Source organism: Garra rufa, chromosome 1 (genome assembly GCF_049309525.1).
Source record: "Garra rufa chromosome 1, GarRuf1.0, whole genome shotgun sequence".
Taxonomy (NCBI): domain Eukaryota; kingdom Metazoa; phylum Chordata; class Actinopteri; order Cypriniformes; family Cyprinidae; genus Garra; species Garra rufa.
The window spans coordinates 34,864,751-34,889,645 of NC_133361.1; the positions used below are offsets into that span (position 1 = coordinate 34,864,751).

Consider the following 24,895-nt stretch of genomic DNA (forward strand, 5'->3'; position numbering starts at 1 on the left):
GTTTGACTTTCTTTACATGTTCACTTTGTAAACACTGGGTCGGTGCTTCCGCCTAACACTGTAAAAAACAAGTTGTTGAGTCAACTTAAAATAATTTGTTACCTGACTGCCTTAAAATTTTAAGTTCAGTCACCTCAAAAATGTTTAGTCAACTTGAAATGTTAAGTTGTACTAAGTGACAACTTAGATATTTGAGTTGATTCAACTTAAAATTTTAAGCCAACCCAGCTTTTTGTTCAGTCAACTCAAATATCTAAGTTGTCACTTAGTATAACTTAACATTTCAAGTTGACTAATCTTATTTGAGTTGACTGAACTTAATTTTAAGGCAGCAGGGTAACTAATTATTTTAAGTTGACTCAACAAACTGTGTTTTTTTTACAGTGTACTTCATGTGTGACCTTTCTAACATCATTATGTAATGCATGAAGTCGAGCTAGTGCAAGACGAGCATTTGTGGTTCTAAAGCATACACATTTTCATTGTTTTAAGAAAATGACCAATTGTTTCGCTAGACAAGACCCTTAATCGTCTGCTGGGATCGTGTAGAGCCCTTTGAAGCCGTATTGAAACTGCAGTTTGGACCTTCAAAGTCAAGTCCACTATATGGAGAAAAATCCTGAAATGTTTTTCTCAAAAACCACAATTTCTTTGCAATTAAAGAAAGAAAGACATGAACATCTTGGATGTCATGGGATGAGTTAATTATCAGAAGAGTTTTATTCTGGAAGTGAACGTCTCCTTTAATATGCTAGTGTTGCCACTGTGATGTGGATGGAATTTTTTTTTTTAATTTCAGAATTCTGAAATTGCTTCTCTCTTTTTTTAGCAAACTAGTTTTAAAAATTGAACTGAAGTCATTCCAATCTCTGGAAGATAAAAAAGGTCTCTTGAATAAATCTGCAGCAACACAATGCTGTGCTATAAAGTTATCAGAAAATCCACAAAGACACTCATTGTATTCCGCACAAGTATTGCCTTTGCACACAGTAGTTCTTTATAACAGTGGGATAAAGATGGCTTAAGTGTTTAGAGTTTGTTAGCTCTCATTTTCTCTCCCTCACTCGCTCTTGCTCGCTAAACATCATTGTTCTCTTGTACTTTTTTGAAAAGGTCTTGCTAACACGTTCTCAGGCTGTTATTTTGCATTGATTTTGCCTGTCAGAGTAATTCTAGCTTGGCTTCTGTGATGGATGGAGGCAAACAACCCGTCTCCACTTCCGGCATTGTGTGCTTGCTCTCTCTTTCTCTGTGCCTGCGGCAGTTACCTGCTTTTAGCACATCAGATGGGTCGACTCTCTTCGCTGATGATATCTGCTTCCATGCACAGGTCAAATCAATGCCCTTTGTTTCCTCACATTCAGGATGGTTATTTTGTTCCAGCATTTTGTCTTTATTAGGAGAATGAATAGCTGAGGGTATATGATCTGAGATGGGAGAATGAGACAGCAGGGTGCAGTTTTCTTGGAATCAGTGCTTGAAGGCTTTTGGCTTTATTGCATTAATCTGGCCCATTGTAGACCTAAATTTAGCCAAAGGGGTCCCTTTTGACTTTACACTTCCTTGCTTTAATCTAATACAGCTCTGAGCAAAGCTACATGTGATTGCGTTATTTGTCATGCACATTAAATGTAAATTTACTGTAGTTTTGGCATAGTAATCATACTTAAGCTCTAGCATTTTGATTAGTGTATTACATAAAGCCGTTTCATATTACAAATAAATTCTGTTCATTTGGACCTTAAACATTGATACCAAATCAGCATATTAAAGTAATTTCTGAAGGATCATGTGACTGCTGATAATTCAGCTTTGCTATAACAGAAATAAATCACGTTTAAAAATAAACTAAAATGAATACGATTTCACAGCACTCTTTAATAATAGAGACCTAATAAATTACCATAGGCTGGGTTTTATTAGTTCAGTATTGTTCTCCAAACACCAAACACCACTGAACTGCTTTAACTCAGTGCTATCACTCAATTATTCAGCCTGTTTAAGTGAATTGAACATGTTCTTCTTCAATTCAAAGCTCTAACTGCTAAAGCTAACACAGTTTAGTCACATTGTCAGGGTGTATTAGTGGTTCAAACTCCCTAGAGCTAGTATCATGGTAAGTCGGTATCAGTTCCGTCTGTCCTTCAACAGGCCGCTCTCTGAAAGATAATGCTCCTTCTCAGGAGAGTATCAGTGCTATTAAAGTATTCAATGCTAACAACATTAACCACAAGGTCATTCAATTTAGCCGTTCCTCAGGAGCATCGCTGCTGTCTGTTTCTCCAGAACAACCCTGATGTTTGTTTAAAGCACCAGCTCTGCTTAATAAAACACCAGCTGCTTTCAGATTCAATGCTTTAAATAATATGTGAATAATTCATTGGATGGTGATGGTGGTTTTAGCCCCAAGCTTCCTGGAAGGAGGTGAAGGGGCAATAAGGAGAGCATGGTGACAGCTGAGTTGGTGAAAAGAGTGATTCAAATCCCACTAAGCTGGAAGTACATGATATGTTGTTTCTCATAGAGAGAATGACTCCGGGTCTTCATTCTGTTTTCTCTAGTTTGAAATTGAATGTATTTAAAAATAATGTAATATAAATATATTAAGTGCCAACAGTTCATGCTGTCAAACATTGCTTACTTTGACCTCACTTATATTCACAAAATAAAAAGAAAGTGAATAATTACTTTAATTTGGCACGCTGGTGAATAATTTGTTGTTGCCACATTACTGCACTGTTTGCTGCTAGTGGCACCACAGCTCAAAAGTTTGGTCATAAGTTTTTTTTAAAGAAATGTCTACTTTTTATTCAACAAGGATGCATTAAATTAATTAAAAGTGACAAAACATTTATAATGTTACAAAAGACTTATATTTCAAATAAACACTGTTCTGTTAAACTTCCTGTTTATTGAATATGAGGGAATGTATCACGGTTTAAGCAGCATAAACTCTTTTCAAAATTAAACAGGATTTCTGAAAGATCACGAAGACTTGCTGCTGAAGAATTCAGCACTGTTATTCTTCTTTCAGGTAACACTGTACTTTAAGTCACCATTAAATTAAAAAAAATATATTTTTTACAGTGTTTTTTATTATAAATTATTCATCTGTGCACATCATTTAAAAAAAAAATCATTTGCACTTATAATCTTTAGTCAAAAACATTAACCTCCCCTTCCCCTCTCAACAACATCTGTTCTCTTCATGATGTAAGAATCGAAAAAGGGGCTGGACTATAGTGACTGTCCAAAAACTAGGCTTTTAGCACCCTTTGTCATTTTGTTCGACAAGCAAACCAGAAAGGAAAGTTAACAGATTAACGTCACACTGCAAAAATAGGCACACTTTAAATATTTAAAGACTGATAGTATTTAAAGATCATACAATCCTCATCAATAGTGACATTAAAACATATTTTAGGCTTAATATTAAGAAATTTGCCTTGTGCACAAATAGTACTTCAAATAAAGTTTAATTACCAGTAATAATTAATTTTTATATCAGTAAGTTTTGAGTGATATGTCAGTAAATATGTTAATAGACTTGAACTATACTCAGTATAAAATAAATGCATTTTAAATCTTTTTAAATATTACTTTTTTACTAGGGATGGCTTGTCTGTCGGCGCGTTGTCAGTGTCTTTTTCACCTAGCGAAGATGTGTGTTATATATAGTTTATATTATATATAGTTATAGCATGAAATAAACATTAATGAACTTTAGAGTTATGTTGTCCCAACTGTGGAAAGACGATAATATGCCACAGTCCATTGATGTTAATCTAAATCTCCTGTTTAGTGGATTTGCATTGTAATTGGTCAGAATGCCTGTCAATCAAACTCCCAACGAAGGGAGAAATCCCACCCTACAATCCAGAAGCCAATTCACTCAGATATATGTCACAATAGGGAAGAAAAGACTATCACAACTTTAGTTTCATGCTGACTTTAAAGCCTTTATGTATAATGCATTATAAAGGGTTGTTAAAGGGAATAATGCATTATGCTTATTTACAGTGCCTTGCAAAAGTATTCATACCCCTTCATTTTTGTCACATTTTGTTTTGTTGCAGCATTATGTTAAACTGCTTTAAATTAGTTTTTCCCCACATCAATTTACACTCCATACACTATAATAATGACAAAGCAAAAACCAGATTTGCAAATTTTACAAATTTATTAAAAATAAAACACTGAAATAAGTACATTGCATACGTATTCATAGCCTTAACTCAGTACATAGTTGAAGCACCTTTACAGCCTCAAGTCTTTTTGGGGATGATGCGACAAGCTTTGCACATCTGCATTTGGCAATTATCTGCCATTCTTTGCCTCACCTTTTCAGCTCTCAAGCTCTGTCAGCTTGGATGGGGGCGGGCAGACATTTTTCTAGAGTCCTAGTTGTTCCAATCATCTTCCATTAGGGATAATGCTTCTGTGAACCTTCAATGCAGCAGATTTTTTTCTGAACTCTTCCCTAGATCATTGCCTTAACGCAAGTCTGTCACTGAGCTCTACAGGCAGTTATCTTGACCTCAGGACTTGGTTTTTGCTCTGATATGCATTTTCAGCTGTTAGACCTTTTCTGAGAGGTGTGTGCCTTTCTAAATCATACTCATTCAAATCAATTTGCTAAAGTTTAACTCCACTCGAAGTGTAGTAACATCTAGAAGCAATATGAATGCTCCTGAGCTAAATTTCGAGGATCCCATGAATACTTATGCACCGGGATCTTTTCAGTTTTTTATTTTTAATAAATCTGCACAAATGTTAAAAACTATTTTTTGCTTTGCCATTTTGGAGTAGGGAGTGTAGATTGATGTGGTAGTTTAACTTAAGGCAGCAACATAACAAAATGTGAAAAAATGAATGGGTATGAATAATTTCGCAAGGCACTGTATAATGTGCATTGCAGTACATTATATATTGTCGGAAATAATTATTACAGAATTTAAAATGCATAGTGTAACAATGAATTGATACGTTTTATAATGTATTAACTGGGGTTACAATTATTCATGAGATTGTACAGTGCATTATAAGGTGCATTACAAGGCATAATTATCATGCATTATACATAAAGGCTTTAAGTAAAGTGTTACTGGTCCACATCTTTTAAACATAGTTTATGTTTGCTAAAAGTTAGGCATAGAGCTGTTTTTTATTTTCACCTTTCCAGCAGAAGACTTAGAAAACCAACATCTTACTATAAATTAACTAAGTTTGTTGTACATAAACTGTTCTAACAAGGAACTGTGGAATAGATTGATAAGTGAATGAATAAATCTGTAAAGCATGATGAATAAATGAAGGAACATGCAGTACAGAGACAAGTCAGTGAAGATATAGTGTACCACTGTCACCTGCAGCTTTCAGCAGTTTTGTTATGCTCAGTGTGTTCCTGTAATCTGGCCTCAAGTTTAAATGCTTATTTTAGCCCACTAATATATTCAGGTACTTCATGAACATTTTATTAACAAAATTACTCCACACAAGCAATCAGGACCAGTTCCGCCTTTTCAGACTTTAAAAGGTTCTTCAGAAGAACCATCTCTTTCTTAGCCTTTTATAATCTGAATAACCTTTTTTTCACCACAAAGAACCTTTTGTAAAACAGAGGTTCTTTAGATGGTAAAGGTTCTTTATGGGACCATTTAAACAAAAAAGCTTCTTCTATGGCATCGTGAAGCACCTTTATTTTTAAGAGTGTACTCTTGGTTCTTTAAGATGTATTTATTGATGTGTTTGCTCATGAGAGGTTATACAGTTTGAATCTGTTAACATGTGAAAAAGAAAATAAGCGAAGAGCAGTAGCTAGAAGGAGGAATGGTTGATAAATGTAAAGTTTTATGTGGTGATCGTGTGGGTGTTTGTTTGTTCAGAGGCTTGACAGTGAGACTCATAAATTCTTGACAGAAGGTGCTCGGGAAGGTTTTCGGTTGGAACCCCTTTCTTATTGAGGATGTTTACCGAAAGCTTCTGTTTACACAAAAAACGACACCAGCAATGTGAGAAGCGCCTTTCTGTATTGCGTGAACAGCAGTCAGAGATTTTTACTCCTCGGTGTAGGATTTCATTTTTTGTGTTATTGACTGAACAATGTTCCTATTCCTTTTGCATAATACAAGAGAGAGATGATTTGGGAATCAGTTCTTCCCAACAGCACCAAAGGCAATTATCGTGCGTGTATATGGAAGAGAGATAAAGGGAATGAAAGAGAGAATGAAAGATAAATGGAATGAGGAGCTTAACTGTGGCCGATGTTTTTGTTGTTGTTTTTTTCAGCCAGTGTTGGGGCCTGCTTTCCAAAGCAAGGTAACCACACCCAGCCACTCCCACATCCCCTCATGTCGGCCTGCCTCTGGCAAATCAGAGCCTGTGACTGGCTTGTCATTTTGTTCCACTGATTTTGTCAGTTGTATGTCAATGTCTTGTCTCTGCATACTGCCCGACCACAATGGATGGATGTTGTCTGCGTGCCATATGCATTAGCCACTGTTCCCGTCTGTCTTTATGAGCGAGAGAGAGGAGGTAGCAAAGCTACACATGCATTAGATTGTGCCTCTTGTCCTTGGAGGCAGTTTGGGAATGTGTAAACATATTTGCGCTGCTCTGTCAGAAGCGTCATGCACTTTTAAACTGAGGGGGGCTGTACAGTAAACCAAGGTGTGAAAGTTTGGCTGGTTCACATACTTCAGTTTGCCCTTGCTGGTAGATGCTGTAACTATACTATCTATCTGCATCTTTCTTCAATGACGGTCATTTTCAAGTATCTGTGGATTTTGATCAAATAAATTGTAGGTCCCAAATGTTTCATTATGTCATAGAATCACACTTTTTTGAACAGATTTTAAGAGCTTTCATCACCTGTATGTTTTTTTCTTCTTAAGTCACCCTAAGTTTATCTTCTTAAATGTCGTTCCAAACCCATGAATAGAGTTGGTTTCAATTTGAAACACAAATTAAGATATTTTTTTGTTCATCTATTGAAAGTACACACATAAAGAAGTACAAAATGACATTGTAAAATGAATATGAATCAAATGTTTAATTGGTAATACTTTACAATAAGGTGTCATTTGTTAACATTAGTTAATGTAGTAACTAACATGCACAATCAATGTACAGTACATTTATTACAGTATTTATTAACTTTTGTTAATGTTGGTTAATAAAAAAACTGTTGTTCATTGTTAATTCATGTTAGTTCACAGTGCATGTACTAATATTAACAAATACAAATTGTGATTTTAATAATGCTTTAGTAAATGCTGAAATTAACATTAACTAAGATTAATAAATGCTGTAGTAGTATTGATCATACTTAGTTCATGTTAACTAATGTGGTTAACTAATGGTAACTAATGAAGCTTATTGTAAAGTGTTACCATTTTTGCATATAAACATTAATTAAAAAGCTCAAATGTGATTATTTGACACATGAGAAACCAGTGAGGTTTGTGTGATTACTTTTACAATGTTTTATGCTGCGTCTGAAATTGCATACTCTCTTGAGTAGGTACTTATTTTGAATAAGAAATCTTTTTGGGAATCCAAAAAAATGTGTTTATATATAAAGCAGTGGTGTGAAATCCAGTGGAAGTCAAAGTCAGATCATCAAAAAACAATTGTTTTGTATTTTTACATTTACAATAAAATCAATATTCTGTTCATTAAAGCCTAGTATGAATCTTATCAAGTTAGTGTTTTTAAGAATCAGTGTTGTTTTCGTCAACGATGACGATGACGAAATCATTTCGTTGACGCCACTTTTTTTCATGACGATAATGAGACGATGACGAGATAAAAATGGCTTGTTGATGACTAAAACATGACGAGAAGTGTGTGAGTTTTCGTTGACGAGACGAGAATAGACGAAAATGTTAGTGGGTGGTCCGTCAGACGTTTAAAATGCATGACATTTCCGCTTATTGTGCATGCCAATTAAAACCTAAAACGTATCTGCCGCTATGGCAAGCCGTTTTAGCATTAAATACTCTTTGCTATACTAGTATGGCAAGCCGTTTTAGCATTCCATCCTTGTTTGTCTTTTATGTTTTAAAACATTCCTTCATTATTGTAATTATTGTTGAAAATAGTCGATCCGGAAGCTCACATTGTGTTGAACTATAGATCTGCTATTTTCACAACTTATAAGTGACACTACCCAACAGCAAAATACTTACTGACCTACATTAATTTGTTAAAAGACTACTTTTTCCCCTTTTTTGACTAAAACTAGACTAAAACCTTTTTGACTTTTCGTCAACTAAAACTAGACTAAAACCTTTTTGACTTTTCGTCGACTAAAATTGGACTAAAACTATTACATATAGAAGTGACTAAAATTTGACTAAAACTAATAAGCATTTTAGTCCAAAAGACTAAGACTAAGACTAAATCTAAGATGGTTGTCAAAAACAACACTGTTAAGAATTTTACATTAATTCCAAAATAATAATTCCAAAGCAGTAACAATTTAAATATATTTAGATACGATATATTTTATTTGTGAACTTATGTCCAGCTATCTTTTTAATAGTTAACTTTTAACTATTTTTGAATTTTTCAGATCATCAGTCATTAAAGCTCTGTAAATATTGTTCACAGACACTGAGATTTACTTTAAATTTCACCAAGCTGATTACTCACTAAAAACTCCCAAAGATCATGTTTTCATGCCATTTTAAGACTTATTTTGACGTAACAAAGTGGTTACTGATTATCTAAGTTTGTGTTTACTTTTTTTAGTTCATTCAGACTGTTTTGCAAATGAGGAACGCGCACAATCACAAGAGGCGTGATTTGTTGCGTGAACCAATCATAGGAGATCATAACCAGTCATATCCAATCATATTGCAATGGAGGCATTGCCTCCTTTAATGTGCCTTTCCCCATTCATTCTCAATTACCCCCCACCAAACCCACTGCACACTTTAGGAGGTCTGTTAAAACTCAATGGGCCCAGGGTAGGCGATAGAGACATGGACTCCAGCTGTGACTTTACCTGCTGTTGGACAGTGTTTCTTAAAAAACAAGTGATTTATACGCTTTTTAGGGTTATATTTTGTTATTTTGGCATCGTTTTATTGTTGTACTTTACAAAAAAAAATTCTCATCCAATATTTTGAGGAGATACTGCCTTCCTTATCATTCACAAATCCTCTCTCATGGCCTCAAGAGATTGAAAGTGTCAATCGGATATGCACTTCAGAATCTTTTCCTGAGTAGTACTGTAGGGCATCCTAATTTTTACTTTTTTACTTTTACTTATGAGTTCTGTGAATTATGACTACTTTAGTCAGATACAGTTTTTCATCTGCTATATTGTAGGGAAGTATGTGATTTCAAGTGCAGTCTTAATTTTTGGGTTTGGAACGATATGGACCACAAAACCAGTCAGTAGCACAGGTATATTTGTAGCGGTAGCCAACAAAACATTGTATGGGTCAAATTATCAATTTTTCTTTTATGCCAAAAATCACTAGGATATTAAGTAAAGTTCATGTTCCATGAAGATATTTTGTAAATTTCCTACCACATATATCTAACATTAAAACTTCATTTTCAGTTAGTAATATGCATTGCGAAGAACTTAATTTAGACAACTTTAAAGGCAATATTAGATTTTTTTTTTTTTGCACCCTCACATTCCAGATTTTCAAATTGTTGTATCTCAGCCAAATATTGTCCTATCCTAACAAACCATATGGAAAGTATACATCTCCATTTTAAAATAAATTGACCCTTCTGACTGGTTTTGTGGTTTAGGTTCACATACTTAAATTTTTGGGTGCTGAAAATTGCTGATAAGTGAATGAATAGTGCTGACTATTTCCTGCTGAAAAGTGCTTTAAACTATTTATCTTTTCTAGGGCATAACATGCGTCTGAACTGCCACTGGCATCCCCCTCAAAAAAAGTGTACATGACGCCCCTGACCTCTGTAGTTAAATTTTAAATGCTTTTATTTCCCAGCTTGTATGAACATATTTTCGCGTGGGTATATATGAATTTGCATGCGGAGATACTTACGTATAGAGATTGTAATCCTGCATGTGTGCTTGGAAAGTAAGAAATGGCACATCAGATGACAAAGGCGAATTGACAGGCAAAGCAAAATGTAATCTCCCACAGAGAAATTTGGGCTCCGTTCTATATTCTGATCTATAGCTCAGTGCTTTTACTTTTCCTTGGTTCCCTCTTTTCGACTAAACCTGAGATCAATAACTCTGCAGGGCGCAGCCACTCGCTCTTGTGCTCCTTTCTGTTGTAATAAGTCTAACATCTCATCCCATTTTTCTCTCTTCCTCCCCTTCACCCCATTCTCCTCCACCGTCTGTCCGTCTGTGAATGCGTTTGTGCTGTTGCATGCGTGCGTGTGGTCGTGCATGACCGAATGGATGCGCGCGTGCTGGTGCCACACTCTTCATGTTCCTCAACTCCTCCTCGCCCTCTTTCATCTCTGTCTCAAACTAGACCCGGAGCGTGGCGGAGGTCACATGATCTCCACCGATGACCTGGAGTACCCGCGCGAATATCGCACGCTGGGAAACAGCACGCGACGCTTCTCCAACGTGGGGCTGGTCCACACCTCCGAGCACCGGCACACGGTCATTGCCGCCCAGAGCCTGGAGGCCCTCACCAACCTGCACAAGGCCGACATGGAACGCAAGCGGGACGCCTTCATGGACCACCTGAAGAACAAATACCCGCCCCAGCACTCCCTACCACCCTCTCCATCCCCCTCGCATGGCAGCATGAGGGGCACCGCAGAGAGAAACGCACGAGAACAGGTATGTACAAGGCTTGTATTGTTTTATGTTGCTGGATCGATGTTATTGTTCACCATGGAACAACATTCTGATTCTGAATCATATTCCAGGGTTAAGTTTAGCGTGATGTTGGGAATTAAACAGTATTCCTTTGAATCAGACAAACCCACTGATTTTAGGGGTACTTAAAGGATTTAATTTAACTTAATTTATTTATTTTTATTTTTTTATTTTAATACTAGTTACTATTTTTATTAGGACTTTTCGTGTTGGACAGCATTTATTTTACTTTATTATTTTACAATGATAATAATAATAGTAATAATAATAATAATAATAATACACACACACACACACACACACACACACACACACACACACATTGGGTTTACATGTTTTATGGGGACATTCCATAGGCGTAATGGTTTTTATACTGTACAAACCGTACTTTCTATCGCCCTACACCTACCCTACACCTAAACCTAGCCCTCACAGGAGATTGTGCACACTTTTACTTCCTCAAAAAAACTCATTGTGCATGATTTATAAGCCTATTTCCTCATGGGGACCTGAGAAATGTCCCCACAAGGTCAAAATCTACTGGTATTCCTATCCTTGTGGGGACATTTGGTCCCCACAACGTGATGAATACCAGGTACACACATACACACACACACACACACACACACACACACACACACACACACACACACACACACACACACACACACACACACACACACACACACACACACACACACACACACACACACACACACACACACACACACTCATCTGTTCATAAGACTATTGTTATTATAATTAAAAAATACTTAATTATAATAATAATTATAATAATATAAATTATTAATTAATAATATTTCTGTAAATTAACCATGTTTATTTATATGAGCTATTTTAGCATATTTTCAGTCTATTGTTTAATAAATTGATGTCATATTAGAGATTATGTTGGTTAAGGTTATGGATTTTATTATTTTTTTATTTTATTTTAATACTATTTTAATACTAGTTATTATTATTATTATTATTAGGACTGTTTTTTTGTTTGACCATTTATTTTAGTTTATTATTTTACAATGATAATAATAATTATAATAATAACATCCACACACACAAACAAATCTGTGTATAACACTATTGTTATAAACAATATTATATTGTTATTATATATAAATAAATATATATATAAAATATATATAATTTTATTTTTTATACATTTTATTTGATTGTTTTTTACTGTATTTTAATGTTATTTTAATACTAGTTATTTTTATTTTATTAGGACTGTTTTTTTTAACAAAGTTTAATCTAGTTTATTATTTTACAAATATATATATATACACACACTTATGAATATGTTTATAACAGTTTTTTATATTTTTGAAAATATTTGTTTATTTTTTGTTTGAAAAACTTTATTTTAGTTTATTATTTTACAATAATAATAATAATAATAATAATTAATTTACACTCATATGCATCTGTTTATAACACTATTGTTATTGTTATTGTTATTACATTTTGAAAATACATTAACTTCTATTCATGGACTTCTATTTAAATAAACTACATATTTATATTTGTAGCTATTTAAACATATTTTCTATTCATATGTTTTGTCTATTAATAAGCTGATGTTGTAATAGAGATGATGTTGTACACTACCATTCAAAAGTTTAGGATTGGTACGGTTTTTAATGTTATTTAAAAAAGTCTCTTATGTGCATCAACGCTGTATTTATCTAATCAAAAATACAGTAAAAATAGTACAATTGTAACAAATGATTACAATTAAAAATAACTCTTTTTCTATTTGACTATATTTTAAAATATAATTTATTTCTGTGATAGAAAGCTGGATTTTCAGCATCATTACTCCCGTCTTCAGTGTCACATGATCCTTCAGAAATCATTCTAATGTGCTGATTTGCTTCTCAAGAAATATTTCTTCAACCATCAATGTTGGTATTGTGTGTGTACTTGGGAAAAATGCCCACACATAGGACAGGTTCCTGTTTCAACATCCTTGCAACATCCTTAAGCCTCTGACTGGTTAATAGGAGTGTTACTCGGGTAACTACAAAAGGATGTTGATTCAGAAACATATGCTGCTTGTGTAAATTGCATTAAGCATGCATGGACACACACAAGATGCACAACATGTGGCATTGAAATTGTACCCATCTGAGAGGTCTTCTGAAGGAGGCATTGACACATGGAGCCCGCAGCACATACAAACACTTCAGTCACTGGTGGCATAGACTTAATATGCCCCCATCTCCACAGCTTGAGAGAAGCTGTCAAAATGTCATTGAAACGTTTTGTACTCACCATAGAAAACAGGCAGTTGCATGCTAGAGTACAGCGAGACAGCAGTCACTCTCTGAATGGAACAACTGATTCTTATGGAAGAGGGTGACGTAATGTCGAATTCAAATATGGATGATGTCACTGCATCAAACCAGTAACAGCCAATCAGCTGTGTGCATGAAAAGAGAGAGAGACACGAAGGAATAACAGACACGTTCACTGCTTCGGCTTTCTTAATTATGGCCATCATCCCATTATCTCTCCATCAATATATCCCCCTAGTAAGTCGTTTCTTGTTTAATCCATTGTTCTTGTTCTTTTTTCCTGTTGAAGTGACCTGCAGTACTGTGCTATTCACCGGTGTCCCTTTCAGGCTTCTTAAACTAGTTTAAAGGGATAGTTCACTCAAAAAATGTACATTTTGTCACCCTAATGTTGTTCAAAACTTGACTTTGATGGCACATGTGAATCTGATGTAAAACTGAAGTATATATCACACAATTTAATTGGTAACACTTTACAACAAGGTTCATTAGTTAACATTAGTTAACTACGTTAGTTAACATGAGCTAAGAATGAACATTACTTCTACAGCATTTATTTATCTTAGATAATGTTAATTGTTACAACTGTAATTTTAATAATTAACATTAACAAAGATGAATAAACTGTGTAATACATGTATTGTTCATTGTTGGTTTGTGTTAGTTAATACATTAACTAGTGTTAACAAATGATACCTTATTGTAAAATGTTACCAATTAAAAATTTAATCATGGATCATGTAACTGGAGTAATGATGCTAAAAATTCAGCTTTGAAATCACAGGAATAAATTACATTTTAAAATATATTCAAATAGAAAACAGTTATTTTAAATAGTAAAATATTTCACAGTTTGACTGTTTTTTCTGTACATTAGATCAAGTAAATGCAGGCTTGGTGAGCAGAAGACACTTCTTTCAAAAACATAAAAAAATCTTACTGTTCAAATACTTTTGACCGGTAGTGTAATTGTATTTTTTTCAAATGAAAGTGTTAAAAACATTATACAAAAAAAGGAAATTAACACCAGATTTTTAATGTAAAGCCTACATTTATTTAATCCAAAGTACAGCAAAAACAGTAATTTAACAAAATATATTTTTACTAATTAAGATGGAAGAAACGTTTTTTTTTTTTATTTGAATATATTTTAAAATGTAATTCATTCCTGTGTTTTCAAAGCAAACTTCAAAATGTTACTGTTTTTGCTGTACTTTGGATCAAATAAATGCAGGCTTGGTGAGCAGAAGACACTTCTTTCAAAAACATTACAAATCTTACAGTTCAAATACTTTTGACCAGTAGTGTAATTGTATTTTTTTACTAATGAAAGTGTTAAAAACATTATACAAAAAAAGGAAATTAACACCATAAGCAACACTGTAAAATGTAATATTTTTAAGTCAACAACTAATTTAAAAGATACAAATGAGTATTTGCTAAATAATTAAAAAAAGAACTGTAAACTAATGACTAATGAACCTTATTTAAATGTCCATTTCTCACTTTTAACTATTAACTATGACTTTTTTCTAAATAATCTTATAATTACTGCTTATAATAGTTAATGGTTTTTGAGGAAAACATTCCAAGATTTTCTCCATATAATGGACTTCTATGTTTCCCAACGGTTTAAAACTTTGGGGGAAAAAATCCTTGAATGTTTTCCCTTTAAAAAACTCAAATTCTTTGCGACTGAAGAATGGGGTGACACGGGGGTGAGTAAATTATCAGGAAATTTTAATTCTGGAGTGAACTAATCCTTTAAGTAGATTTGTCATTTGAGCATTTTTTGTTGGCAAACACCAAAACTATGATAGTCCACTATCTAGACTAGCACCAAACCAGCATAAACACTGAAGCTCATGCAGGTATGAGCTAGTCTTTCCAGTAGGGCTGTTTCGACAGTCTCTCTTCGTCTTTTCATCACCTATTTTACAGCTCTTTCATCCTCATGTATGTGATTCTCATCACAGTATATACTTGAGTGTGACATTAATGCCCAGCGAGTGTGTGAGAGATGATAGGATCAAATGAGAGAGAGAGAGAGACGGTGAGGTTGGGTGAGAGACAGGTGGAGTCCATGGTTGCCAAGGCAACACCGCCCTTATATGGAAACTGGTGATATCATATTGCAAAGGTCAGGCTAGAGAGAAAGAGAGAGAGCCAGAGAACAAGAAATAAAGAGAGTGAGAGAGACACAGAGAGAAGGCAAAAAAAAGAGAAAAAACAGAGCGCAGGAGAAAAAGGGGAAGGGTTTCGGAATATCCTCACCTCTGAAGGAAGACGCTTCACAGGAATTCCTCCTTATTCATTTGTCTATCTGCAGCCGTGGTGGAATAATGGAAAGGGGGAGGGGAAGAGGAGGACGAGAAGAGAGCGAGAGAGGGGACAGATGAGTGCAACGGTGTGTAAACCGGCGAGAGGAGAGTTAATTACCCTCAGCCAGCCTTTTCCGGAGACTCCAGCACGGAAGAGTTAAAGCAGCAGCCAGTAGCCAGCCGATGCTGTAATGAATTAAATAAAGAACCTGCCGTCGCATGTGCCGGAGAGAGAGAGAGAGAAAGAGAAAGAGAGGACAGGAAAAAGAGAGAATGAGTATTCTGCACACCTGACAGCCAGCTGCTAAGACTGAAGGCATCTAGCTAGTGTGTGTGTGTGTGTGTGTGTGTGTGTGTGTGCAGGGAGAACGCACACTCACTAGCACACATGCAAGCAGGTGCAGGTGAGATTCGAGCTGACGGCTTTATTTGTTTGGTTATTGCGAGATTGGTTGACGTGGTGACTGCATGCAGATGAATAGTACTTGGGTACTGGTGTTAGTGTATCTGTGTGTCAGCGAGAGGGAACATGTGTGACTGTATGTGTGTGTGCATGTGAGAGAGAAGGAAGAGCTGTTTTGCATGCGGGTCAGGTGGTGTACAGCTCCGGTAGGCTCTAGATGTACTCTTGCTGGGCTGACACATGTTTCTCAGGTGGAGACTAATGCTGGTCACAGGATCAGATGCAACTAGTATTCAGGCCTGATTGCTGTGTTTAGCGTGCGTGAGAATGTGCTTTTGCTTTCATAAAGGTAGACTTGTTGTAATGCTGACGTATAGGTGCACATGGTGGCATTTGACTTGCAAACAAAAGCCACTATGTTTCTGATATATGCAGGAGGTGGATTTACAGCGGACATGCTCTATTACACTTTAGTTTGACCTCCTGATTAATGGTAGTTAAGGATTATTGCATTCAATACCAGTTTGCACTTTAACAGCATGCTAAAGTTGTATTTTGTTCCTGTACCTTTAAGATTTGGCTTATGAGGTTGGCTTATGTAAATAACCTTTAATAGGTTAACTTCAGCGTGCCAGTGCAGTATAGTACCGATCACAAATGGTCAAACTGTTTACACCTGATAACATGTTTCAAAAGTGTTTCCTGTGACCATTTGTACGCAAGGAACTGATTTTGTGAGCAGCAAATCACAATATTAGAATGATTTTTGAAGGATCATGAGACTGGAGTAATGATGCTAAAAATTCAGCTTTGAAATCACAGGAATAAATTACATTTTAAAATATATTTAAATAGAAAACGGTTCATTTAAATAGAAAAATATTTCAAAATTTGACTGTTTTTGCTGTACTTTGGATCAAATAAATGCAGGCTTGGTGAGCAGAAGACACTTCTTTCAAAAGCATTAAAAATCTAACTGGTCAAATACATTTGACCGGTAGTGTAATTGGATTTTTTTTATAAATTAACGTGTTAAAAACATTATACAAAGCACTGTTTGTAAAATTAAATCTTTATTAGATAGTCAGCGACTTATTTAAAAGATACAAATGTGTATTTGCTAAATAATTTGGTTTAATAAAAAAAATGACTGTAAATGAATGAAGATTGAAAAGAGGAGCGTCTAAGCTCAGATGCTGGCGTTTTCAGTGATGCCAAAATAAAAGCCCTACTTGTGGACAGAAACGATTATCGAAAATTATCGATATATATTTAATTTTATATTTTTATTTTTTATTTTTCCATATATACACTGGCGTTCAAAAGTTTGGGATCAGTAAGACTTTTTTTTAAGTCTCTAATGCTCATCAAGAATGCATTTATTTGATCAAAAATACAGAAAAAACAATAATACTGCAAAATGTTATTACAATATAAAATAATGGCTTCTATTTTAATATACATTAAAATATTTTTTCCTCTGTGATGCAAAGCTGAATTTTCATCAGCCATTACTCCAGTCTTCAGTGTCAATCGATCCTTCAGAAATCATTCTAATATGCTGATTTATTATTAGAATTATCAATGTTGGCAACAGCTGTGCTACCGAATTTTTTTTTGGAACCTGTGATACTTTTTTCAGGATTCTTTGATGAATAAAAAGTTAAAAACAATATAAGTCATGCTATCACTTTTTATGAAGTTAACATATCCTTGCTGAATAAAAGTAATAATTTCTTTCAAAAAAGAAAGAATAAAAAATTTACTGACCCAAAACATTTGAACAGTAGTGTATATTGTTAGAAAATATTTCTATTTTAAATAAATGCTTTCCTTTTTAACTTTTTTATTTATTAAGAATCCTGAAAAAAAGTATCACATGTCCAAAAAAATATTAAGCAACACAACTGTTTCCAGCACTGATAATAAATCAGTATATTAGAATGATTTCTGAAGGACCATGTGACGCTGAATACTATATGATATGTTCAACTAAAATAAAAAAGTAAAGTAAACAGTAAAAATAAAAATGTTTAATTGATATGTCATTTAATAATATAAGTTGAATGTCTCCATTTACGGTGGATGTTTATTTTTTCCTAAAAAGGAAAAGATTTATAAAGAGATATAATAATAATAATAATAATGTCATCACTAACATTTTAAACGTTAAAATAAAGTTGCATTTTATGGTGGCCCAGATTAAATATTAAACAAATAGCCATAAGCTTTTCTTGTGCCTTATGTCTATGCTGATAGAAAGAATAATGGAGTGCATTTCACATAAAAAAAAAACAACTTTTTTCGTATTACAGTTAATACAGTTACTTGACAAAAACAAAACATAAAGCTTGAGGTGAGATTAAAATTTGAAAGTAAATTTGATAATATTGTGCAATTTTATCAACTTGACACTGATAAACTAACATAAAAAGTGACTTTGAAAACATTGAAGAAAATTGTGACCCTGGACCACAAAACCAGTCATAAGGATACATTTTTTGAATTTGAGATTTATACATCATCTGAAAGCTGAATAAAAAACATTCCATTGATGTATGGTTTGTCGGGATAGGAAAATATTTGGCAGAGATACAACTATTTGAAAATCTGGAATCTGAGGATGCAAATCTAAATATTGACAAAATCTCCTTTAAAGTTGTCCAAATGAAGTTCTATCATTGAACACGATCTTTACTTAATATCCTATTGATTTTTGGCATAAAAGAAAAGTCGATAATTTGGACCCATACAATGTATTGTTGGCTATTGCTACAAATATACTCGTCCTACTCATAACTGGTTTTGTGGTCCAGGGTCACAATTGGTGTTAAAACCATTTTCACACAGAAATTGTAGTATATTTCATAAATAATTACAAAGAAATAGCAAGTAGTTGAATATTAAATTTCAAACGTCTGTGTAAAAATGGTTTTGACACCTTTTTTTTTCAAAGTCACTTTTTAAGATAATCTCCTAAACTTGATGGATTGATGGATTAGCATTTTTAGTTGCTTCCAAATGTCAAAACTATTTGAACCCCTTTATATATCTCTATATGTGACCCTGGACCACAAAACCAGTCATAAGGTTAAATTTGACAAAACTGAGATGTACACATCATATGAAAGCTCAACAAATAAGCTTTCTATTGATATATGGTTTGTTAGGATAGAACAATATTTGGCCAAGATACATCTATTTGAAAATCTGGAATCTGAGGGTGCAAAAAAATCAAAATACTGAGAAAATCACCTTTAAAGTTCCCCAAATTAAGTTCTTAACAATGCATATTACTAATCAAAAATTACATTTTGATATATTTATAGTAGGAATTTTACAAAATATCTTTATGGAACATGATCTTTACTTAATTTCCTAATGATTTTTGACATAAAAGAAAAATCAATAATTTTGACCCATACAATGTATTTTTGGCTATTGCTACAAATATACCCCAGCGACATAAGACTGGTTTTGTGGTCCAGGGTCACATATAGTGTTGTCAATGTGAAATGAATGTTAGTGCCAGGTGTAAACAGAGATTTAGTTTCCATAAATGGCCTGGGAGATGTGGGAAGGGAGCTTTGCGTTCTGAAAAAAAAAAAATCAGTTTTGCATAATTTATCCCTTTTTTAAATGTTTCTTTTCAGATGCACCTGTATCATCTGTTAACCCTTAACATTGCTGTTGATTTTCCGCTGGCAAAAGCAACTGCTGCTTAGACAGCCAATTATCCCCCATTTAGAGTTGTTTCTTAGCAACTGAGGACGCTGACAAGCTGCTTGTTAGGGGAAAATAACATCACCAAGCCACAGCTCACCGGCCCCGCAGTGCATAAATCCATAAGACGCTGAAGCGGCCCCTCAATTATCAGCCAATATGATGGCGTCGGTAGTTGTGTTATTTCAGTTATTTATCAAAAGCTATGTCAAAGAGAGAAATTTAGGGCTGTCACGTTAAAATGATTTAGGAGGCTTTTCATTGCGGTGAATTTTTCACTTCCTCTGTGTTTTGGCTGGAGACCACAGTGCAAATTGAAATGGCCGGGAAGGGGTGTGTGTGGGTGGGTGTGTCTAACTTAGCCATACTTTTCAGACAAATTTGCTGAAGTATAGTGCTAGGAGTTTGCTAAAACTGACAAAATCTTATTTTGGAGGACTTCATCAAAAGCAAATGTGGTTTATAAATGAGTAAATGTAATTTATTTATATAATATGCATTTTATGTGTTTTTAAATATTTTTAAATAATATTTTTAATTGTAAAATAATATGTATTTTTAATATTGTCTACAATGCTGTTTAAAAGTTTGGGATCAGTAAAATTTTTAATGTTTTTTTTTTATCAATTCTCTTATGCTCATCAATGCTGCATTTACTTGATCAAAAATACAGAAAAGAAACTGTAATTGTGAAATATTATTACAGTTTAAAATAATAGTTTTCTATTTTAATATATTTAAAAATGTAATTTATACATGTGATGCAAAGCTGAATTTTCATCAGACATAACTCCAGTCTTCAGTTTCACATGATCCTTCAGAAATCATTCTAATATCTTGATTTATAACTTTTATGATCAATGTTGGCAACAGTTGTGCTGCTTAATATTTTTTGGAATTGATTCTTGGTATGTGATTCTTTTTTTCAGGATTTTTTGATCAATAAAAAGTTTAAAAGAACAGCATTTATTCAAAATATAAATCTTTTCTAATAATATAAGTGTTTTCTATCACTTTTGATTAAATTTGATAAATTATAAGAAAAAAGTATTAATTTCTTTCAAAGAAAGAAAGAAAGAATAAAAATGTACTATTTTAAATAAATGCTGTTCTTTTGAACTTTTATATGAAATAATTCTTCAAAAAGTATCACAATATACAATATGTGGAATAATATTTCACAATATTACTGTTTTTCTGTATTTTTGATCAATACATCAAATTTTTTGATCAAATAAATTATATATATATAATTTTTTTTTTTAAACATTAAATTTTCCGCTATAGAAAGTGAACAGTGAAAATATAAATATTTATTTGATATATAATAAAAAATAAAAAAAACTATAATACAGTTGAATGTCTATATTTAATGTGGATGTAGTTTTTGAAAAAAACTTTCTGACCTTCTCCAATCTTTTTTTTTTCCCTAAAAGTAAAAGATTCATAAAGAGATTTAATATCATCACTAACCTTTAAAACATTCAAATAAAGTTGCATTTTATGGTGGCTAGGGTTGGTATATAGTTATTATGAATAATAAAAATTATTAAGGAAATAGCCAAAAGCTTTTCTTTTGCGTTAGATCCATACTGATGTCATTTTAAAGTTCACTTTTTTATTAGTCAATGAATCCTGAAAATGAAATGATTTATTATACACTCTTAAAAATAAATGTGCTTTAAACAGTTCTTCACAGCGATGCCATAGAACAACCATTCAAAGGTTCTTTAAAGAACCATCTCTTTCTTACCTTTTTAGAATCTGAAGAACCTTTTTTTGCCACAAAGAACCTTTTGTTCAGGCGAATATTTGAGTGTGTGTGTGTGTACCTGGTATTCATCACGTTGCGGGGACCAAATGTCCCCACAAGGATAGTAATACCAGTAGATTTTGACCTTGTGGGGACATTTCTCAGGTCCCCATGAGGAAACAGGCTTATAAATCATGCACAATGAGTTTTTTTGAGGAAGTAAAAGTGTGCACAATCTCCTGTGAGGGCTCGGTTTAGGTGTAGGGTAGGTGTAGGGCCATAGAAAGTACAGTTTGTACAGTATAAAAACCATTACGCCTATGGAATGTCCCCATAAAACATGTAAACCCAACATGTGTGTGTGTGTGTGTGTGTGTGTGTGTGTGTGTGTGTGTGTGTGTGTGTGTGTGTGTGTGTGTGTGTGTGTGTGTGTTGAATATAGACTAGAGTATAGACTGGCTACACTCATTCTTTTCATGCTTCAAACATGTCCCACGTAATACGAGAATGCTCCGGCTTGGAAATGCTTATGGGGGACATTTAATATATTGCGTCCTTGAGCAGGCACTTACATCTCAAGCTGTTCCAAAGTATGGTTGATCCCCCTGGATTGACCATCAACTGCACAAAAGGCTGCTCTAGGCTGAAGTTGAGTACCAAAACACCTCCTGGCAGCAATGCAGTGGGTCCATCTGCCGCTCAGTAGTACCTGACATCAGGTAACCCAGAATCAATCCCTGCAGGTGAGGCACTGCCCCTAAATCTGACCCATTTCTGTCTGGAGGGGCAGAATCAATCATTAAAAAGGCCCAGGCGCAAAAACCAGTTAAACCTGCTTTAGAACAGAATAAACACAGGATCATCTGAGAAGGGTTGGCCAGTTTGTATTCCAGATATCAGCAACAGATACACTGACCAACACTAAAATATAGATATTATACGGTACATGAGGTGTTTTGTTTTTGGAGAGACCCTGATGCAGCGTGCGTATGATGATGTCTTAACCTCAACTTTGGGGTTTGCAGTAGTATTTCATTGTGCTGCATGTATTTTTTATAGTGCTGCTCCCTGTAGGGCATTGCCAGGTTGACTGGCACGCATTGGCGAATGAATACACTGAATACACTGAATGAATATTATTTTACTAGAAATGCAATGCTGAAGTGCTGTTATATGAGTGGTGAGATTTTCTACTCCATTGACATCAACATCCTGCTTCAAGGGAGTTCAGCAATATTTTTGGCCTTGTGTGGAAGGAAATATTTAGTTGATGTTTTTGTGCTTTAAACTTTCCAATTAAAATGTTTTCCTCTCTAAATGTATGTTTGTATACGCACACACTTTTAATCAGCTGACTGTGGTCTAGACTTGGCCATGAAATATTCAAAAGTCTTGATCGATAGGGTTGAGTTCACCAAATAAGCGGCAGTCTCAGTTTTATTCAAAGAACTTATGTGAACTCTGGGACTTAATGAACTGAATAAAGAAAATAAACTGTTTTATTAACACTCCCTAGTTTATTTAACTTGTCGTCTAATAATGTAATGTTGTCTGTCTAATAACGCAGTGGGCATACATACATTAATGTTTGATAAAAAATGACAGAAGAATTAATGTTTAAAATATTATTTTCACCACACTCTCATTTCCATCACATCTCGAATCATTCTGTGGTGGAAATGACAGTGATTTAAATTGCTTCTCTTTTCTTTTCTCTCTCTCGCTCTCTTTTTGATAAAATTGCGACCAAAGGAATTACAGTTAAAGAGGAAGTTAAGAAAGTGACCAAGAAAATTGTAGCTGGTGATGTCTGTAAAAGTGAAATCCACGGATGAAACGGGGGAGATAGGTGAGAGCGCTTCCGACAGCTGACCAATTTCAGTATGATTGATAGGTCTGGGCAGCAGGCCAGGCATAGACACAGAGGGGATCTTTTTAATTAATTTTTTTCTCATTTGCAGCAATCTTGTCAGTTAGTCAGTCAGGCAGGGCAGCTGATGGACGGATGAGGGCAAGCCTCAAAATACCTTCATGCTGGCTCATTTAGAGGGCTGACCCATTCAAAACAGCTCCATATGAGGACCAGACATGAGAAATTATGTGTCACCATGTGCTTTAATGATTTCTGTACTCTGCAAGTTTTCGGCTTTGTGCATTTTTTTGAATTGTATGTAATGCAATTTGACCAAAAAGTGAAAGTAAAGACATTTATACTGTTGTAAAAGTTTTTATTTTAAAGCAATGATGTTTTTACATTTTAAATTCATCAAAGTATTCTGAAAAAAAAAAAATGACCGTGCTGATGAAATTAATTGGAATGTGCACTATCTAATTTTGAGCTACAGGAAAAATAACTTAAAAAATGTCAGTTTTGGTCAAATTTGATGTTTTCATAAAAATGAGTTCATTCACTTTCAGAACAAAAATTTACAGAAAATGTACTCCAAGATGTTCATTTTTTTTCTTCAGTCGTAAAGATTGGTAAGATTACGTGCACGTTTAGTGGTGCAATTTACGAGATACATCACATGTACCATGTACGGCAGTAGCAAGCCATTCGAAAAACTCTGATATCTCCCTCAATGTTTGACTAAGGTAAAAAAAACTTCGGATGGGGTATTTACATGGGCTTCGGAGTGCATAGCAATGAAGTCAAATCTACTCCGAACTATCCCTTTAACTCTAGCACCGAGAGCCTTGTGTGCAGCACGCCGAAATACAGCGCTGTTGTGCTACGGGCGTCCCGTGTTCGAATCCCGACTCCAGGACCTTTCCCAATCCCGCCCCCATCTCTCTCCCACTTCGCTTCCTGTCATTTCTGATCTGTCCTATCACAATAAAGAATAAAGTTTTGGTGGTATAAATGCATATTGCAGTAATGGTAAAAGGATTGAATTGAATTACTCACCCTCATGTCGTTCCAAACCTTTGTTCATTTTCAGAACACAAAGATTTTTTTTTGATGCAATCTGAGAGATGTAATCTGCGTGAACGCGCATCGAAAACTGGCACAGAAAATAAGAAATTGTTGAATAAAGTCATTATTTTAGTTTTCTTAGTGCACAAAAAGTGTTCTCATAACTTCATAACATTACGGTTGAACCACTGATGTCACATGGACTATTTTAATGATTATCTTACTACCTTTCTGGACCTTGAACATTGTAGTTGTCTACGCAGAAAGCTCTCGGATTTCATCAAAAATATCTTAATTTGTGTTCTGAAGATGAACAAAGTCTTACGGGTTTGGAACGATATGAGGGTGAGTAATTAATGACAGAATTTTCATTTTTGGGTGAACTGTCCCTTTAAGACAATGCATGTTTTAATATGACCTATGAATATAGAAACATGAAACGTTGAGTGAAAATATGAAGTTATTTGTTGAAGTTGAAGTAAATGTGAGTCTGTCCAAAATTCTCAGTCAATTTTGACAAATATACTCACTGGGATCTGTTTTCTTTCTCTCTCTTTTCATATTTTCCTCCACATTCTTTTCTCACAAAAGATGTCAAATGGTTGGAGATGGTGACTATGTAT

General features: G+C 34.3%; 1 protein-coding gene across 1 annotated transcript in view; it reads left to right on the forward strand.

The window, feature by feature from the left end:
- Positions 1 to 24,895, forward strand: part of srcin1a (SRC kinase signaling inhibitor 1a) — a 115,303-nt gene that overhangs the window by 11,138 nt on the left and 79,270 nt on the right. Inside the window, exons 3-5 of the mRNA XM_073832441.1 lie at positions 5,886 to 5,895; positions 6,289 to 6,318; positions 10,482 to 10,798. Coding sequence (XP_073688542.1) covers positions 5,886 to 5,895; positions 6,289 to 6,318; positions 10,482 to 10,798 — 357 coding nt within the window. The remainder of the gene's footprint in view (positions 1 to 5,885; positions 5,896 to 6,288; positions 6,319 to 10,481; positions 10,799 to 24,895) is intronic.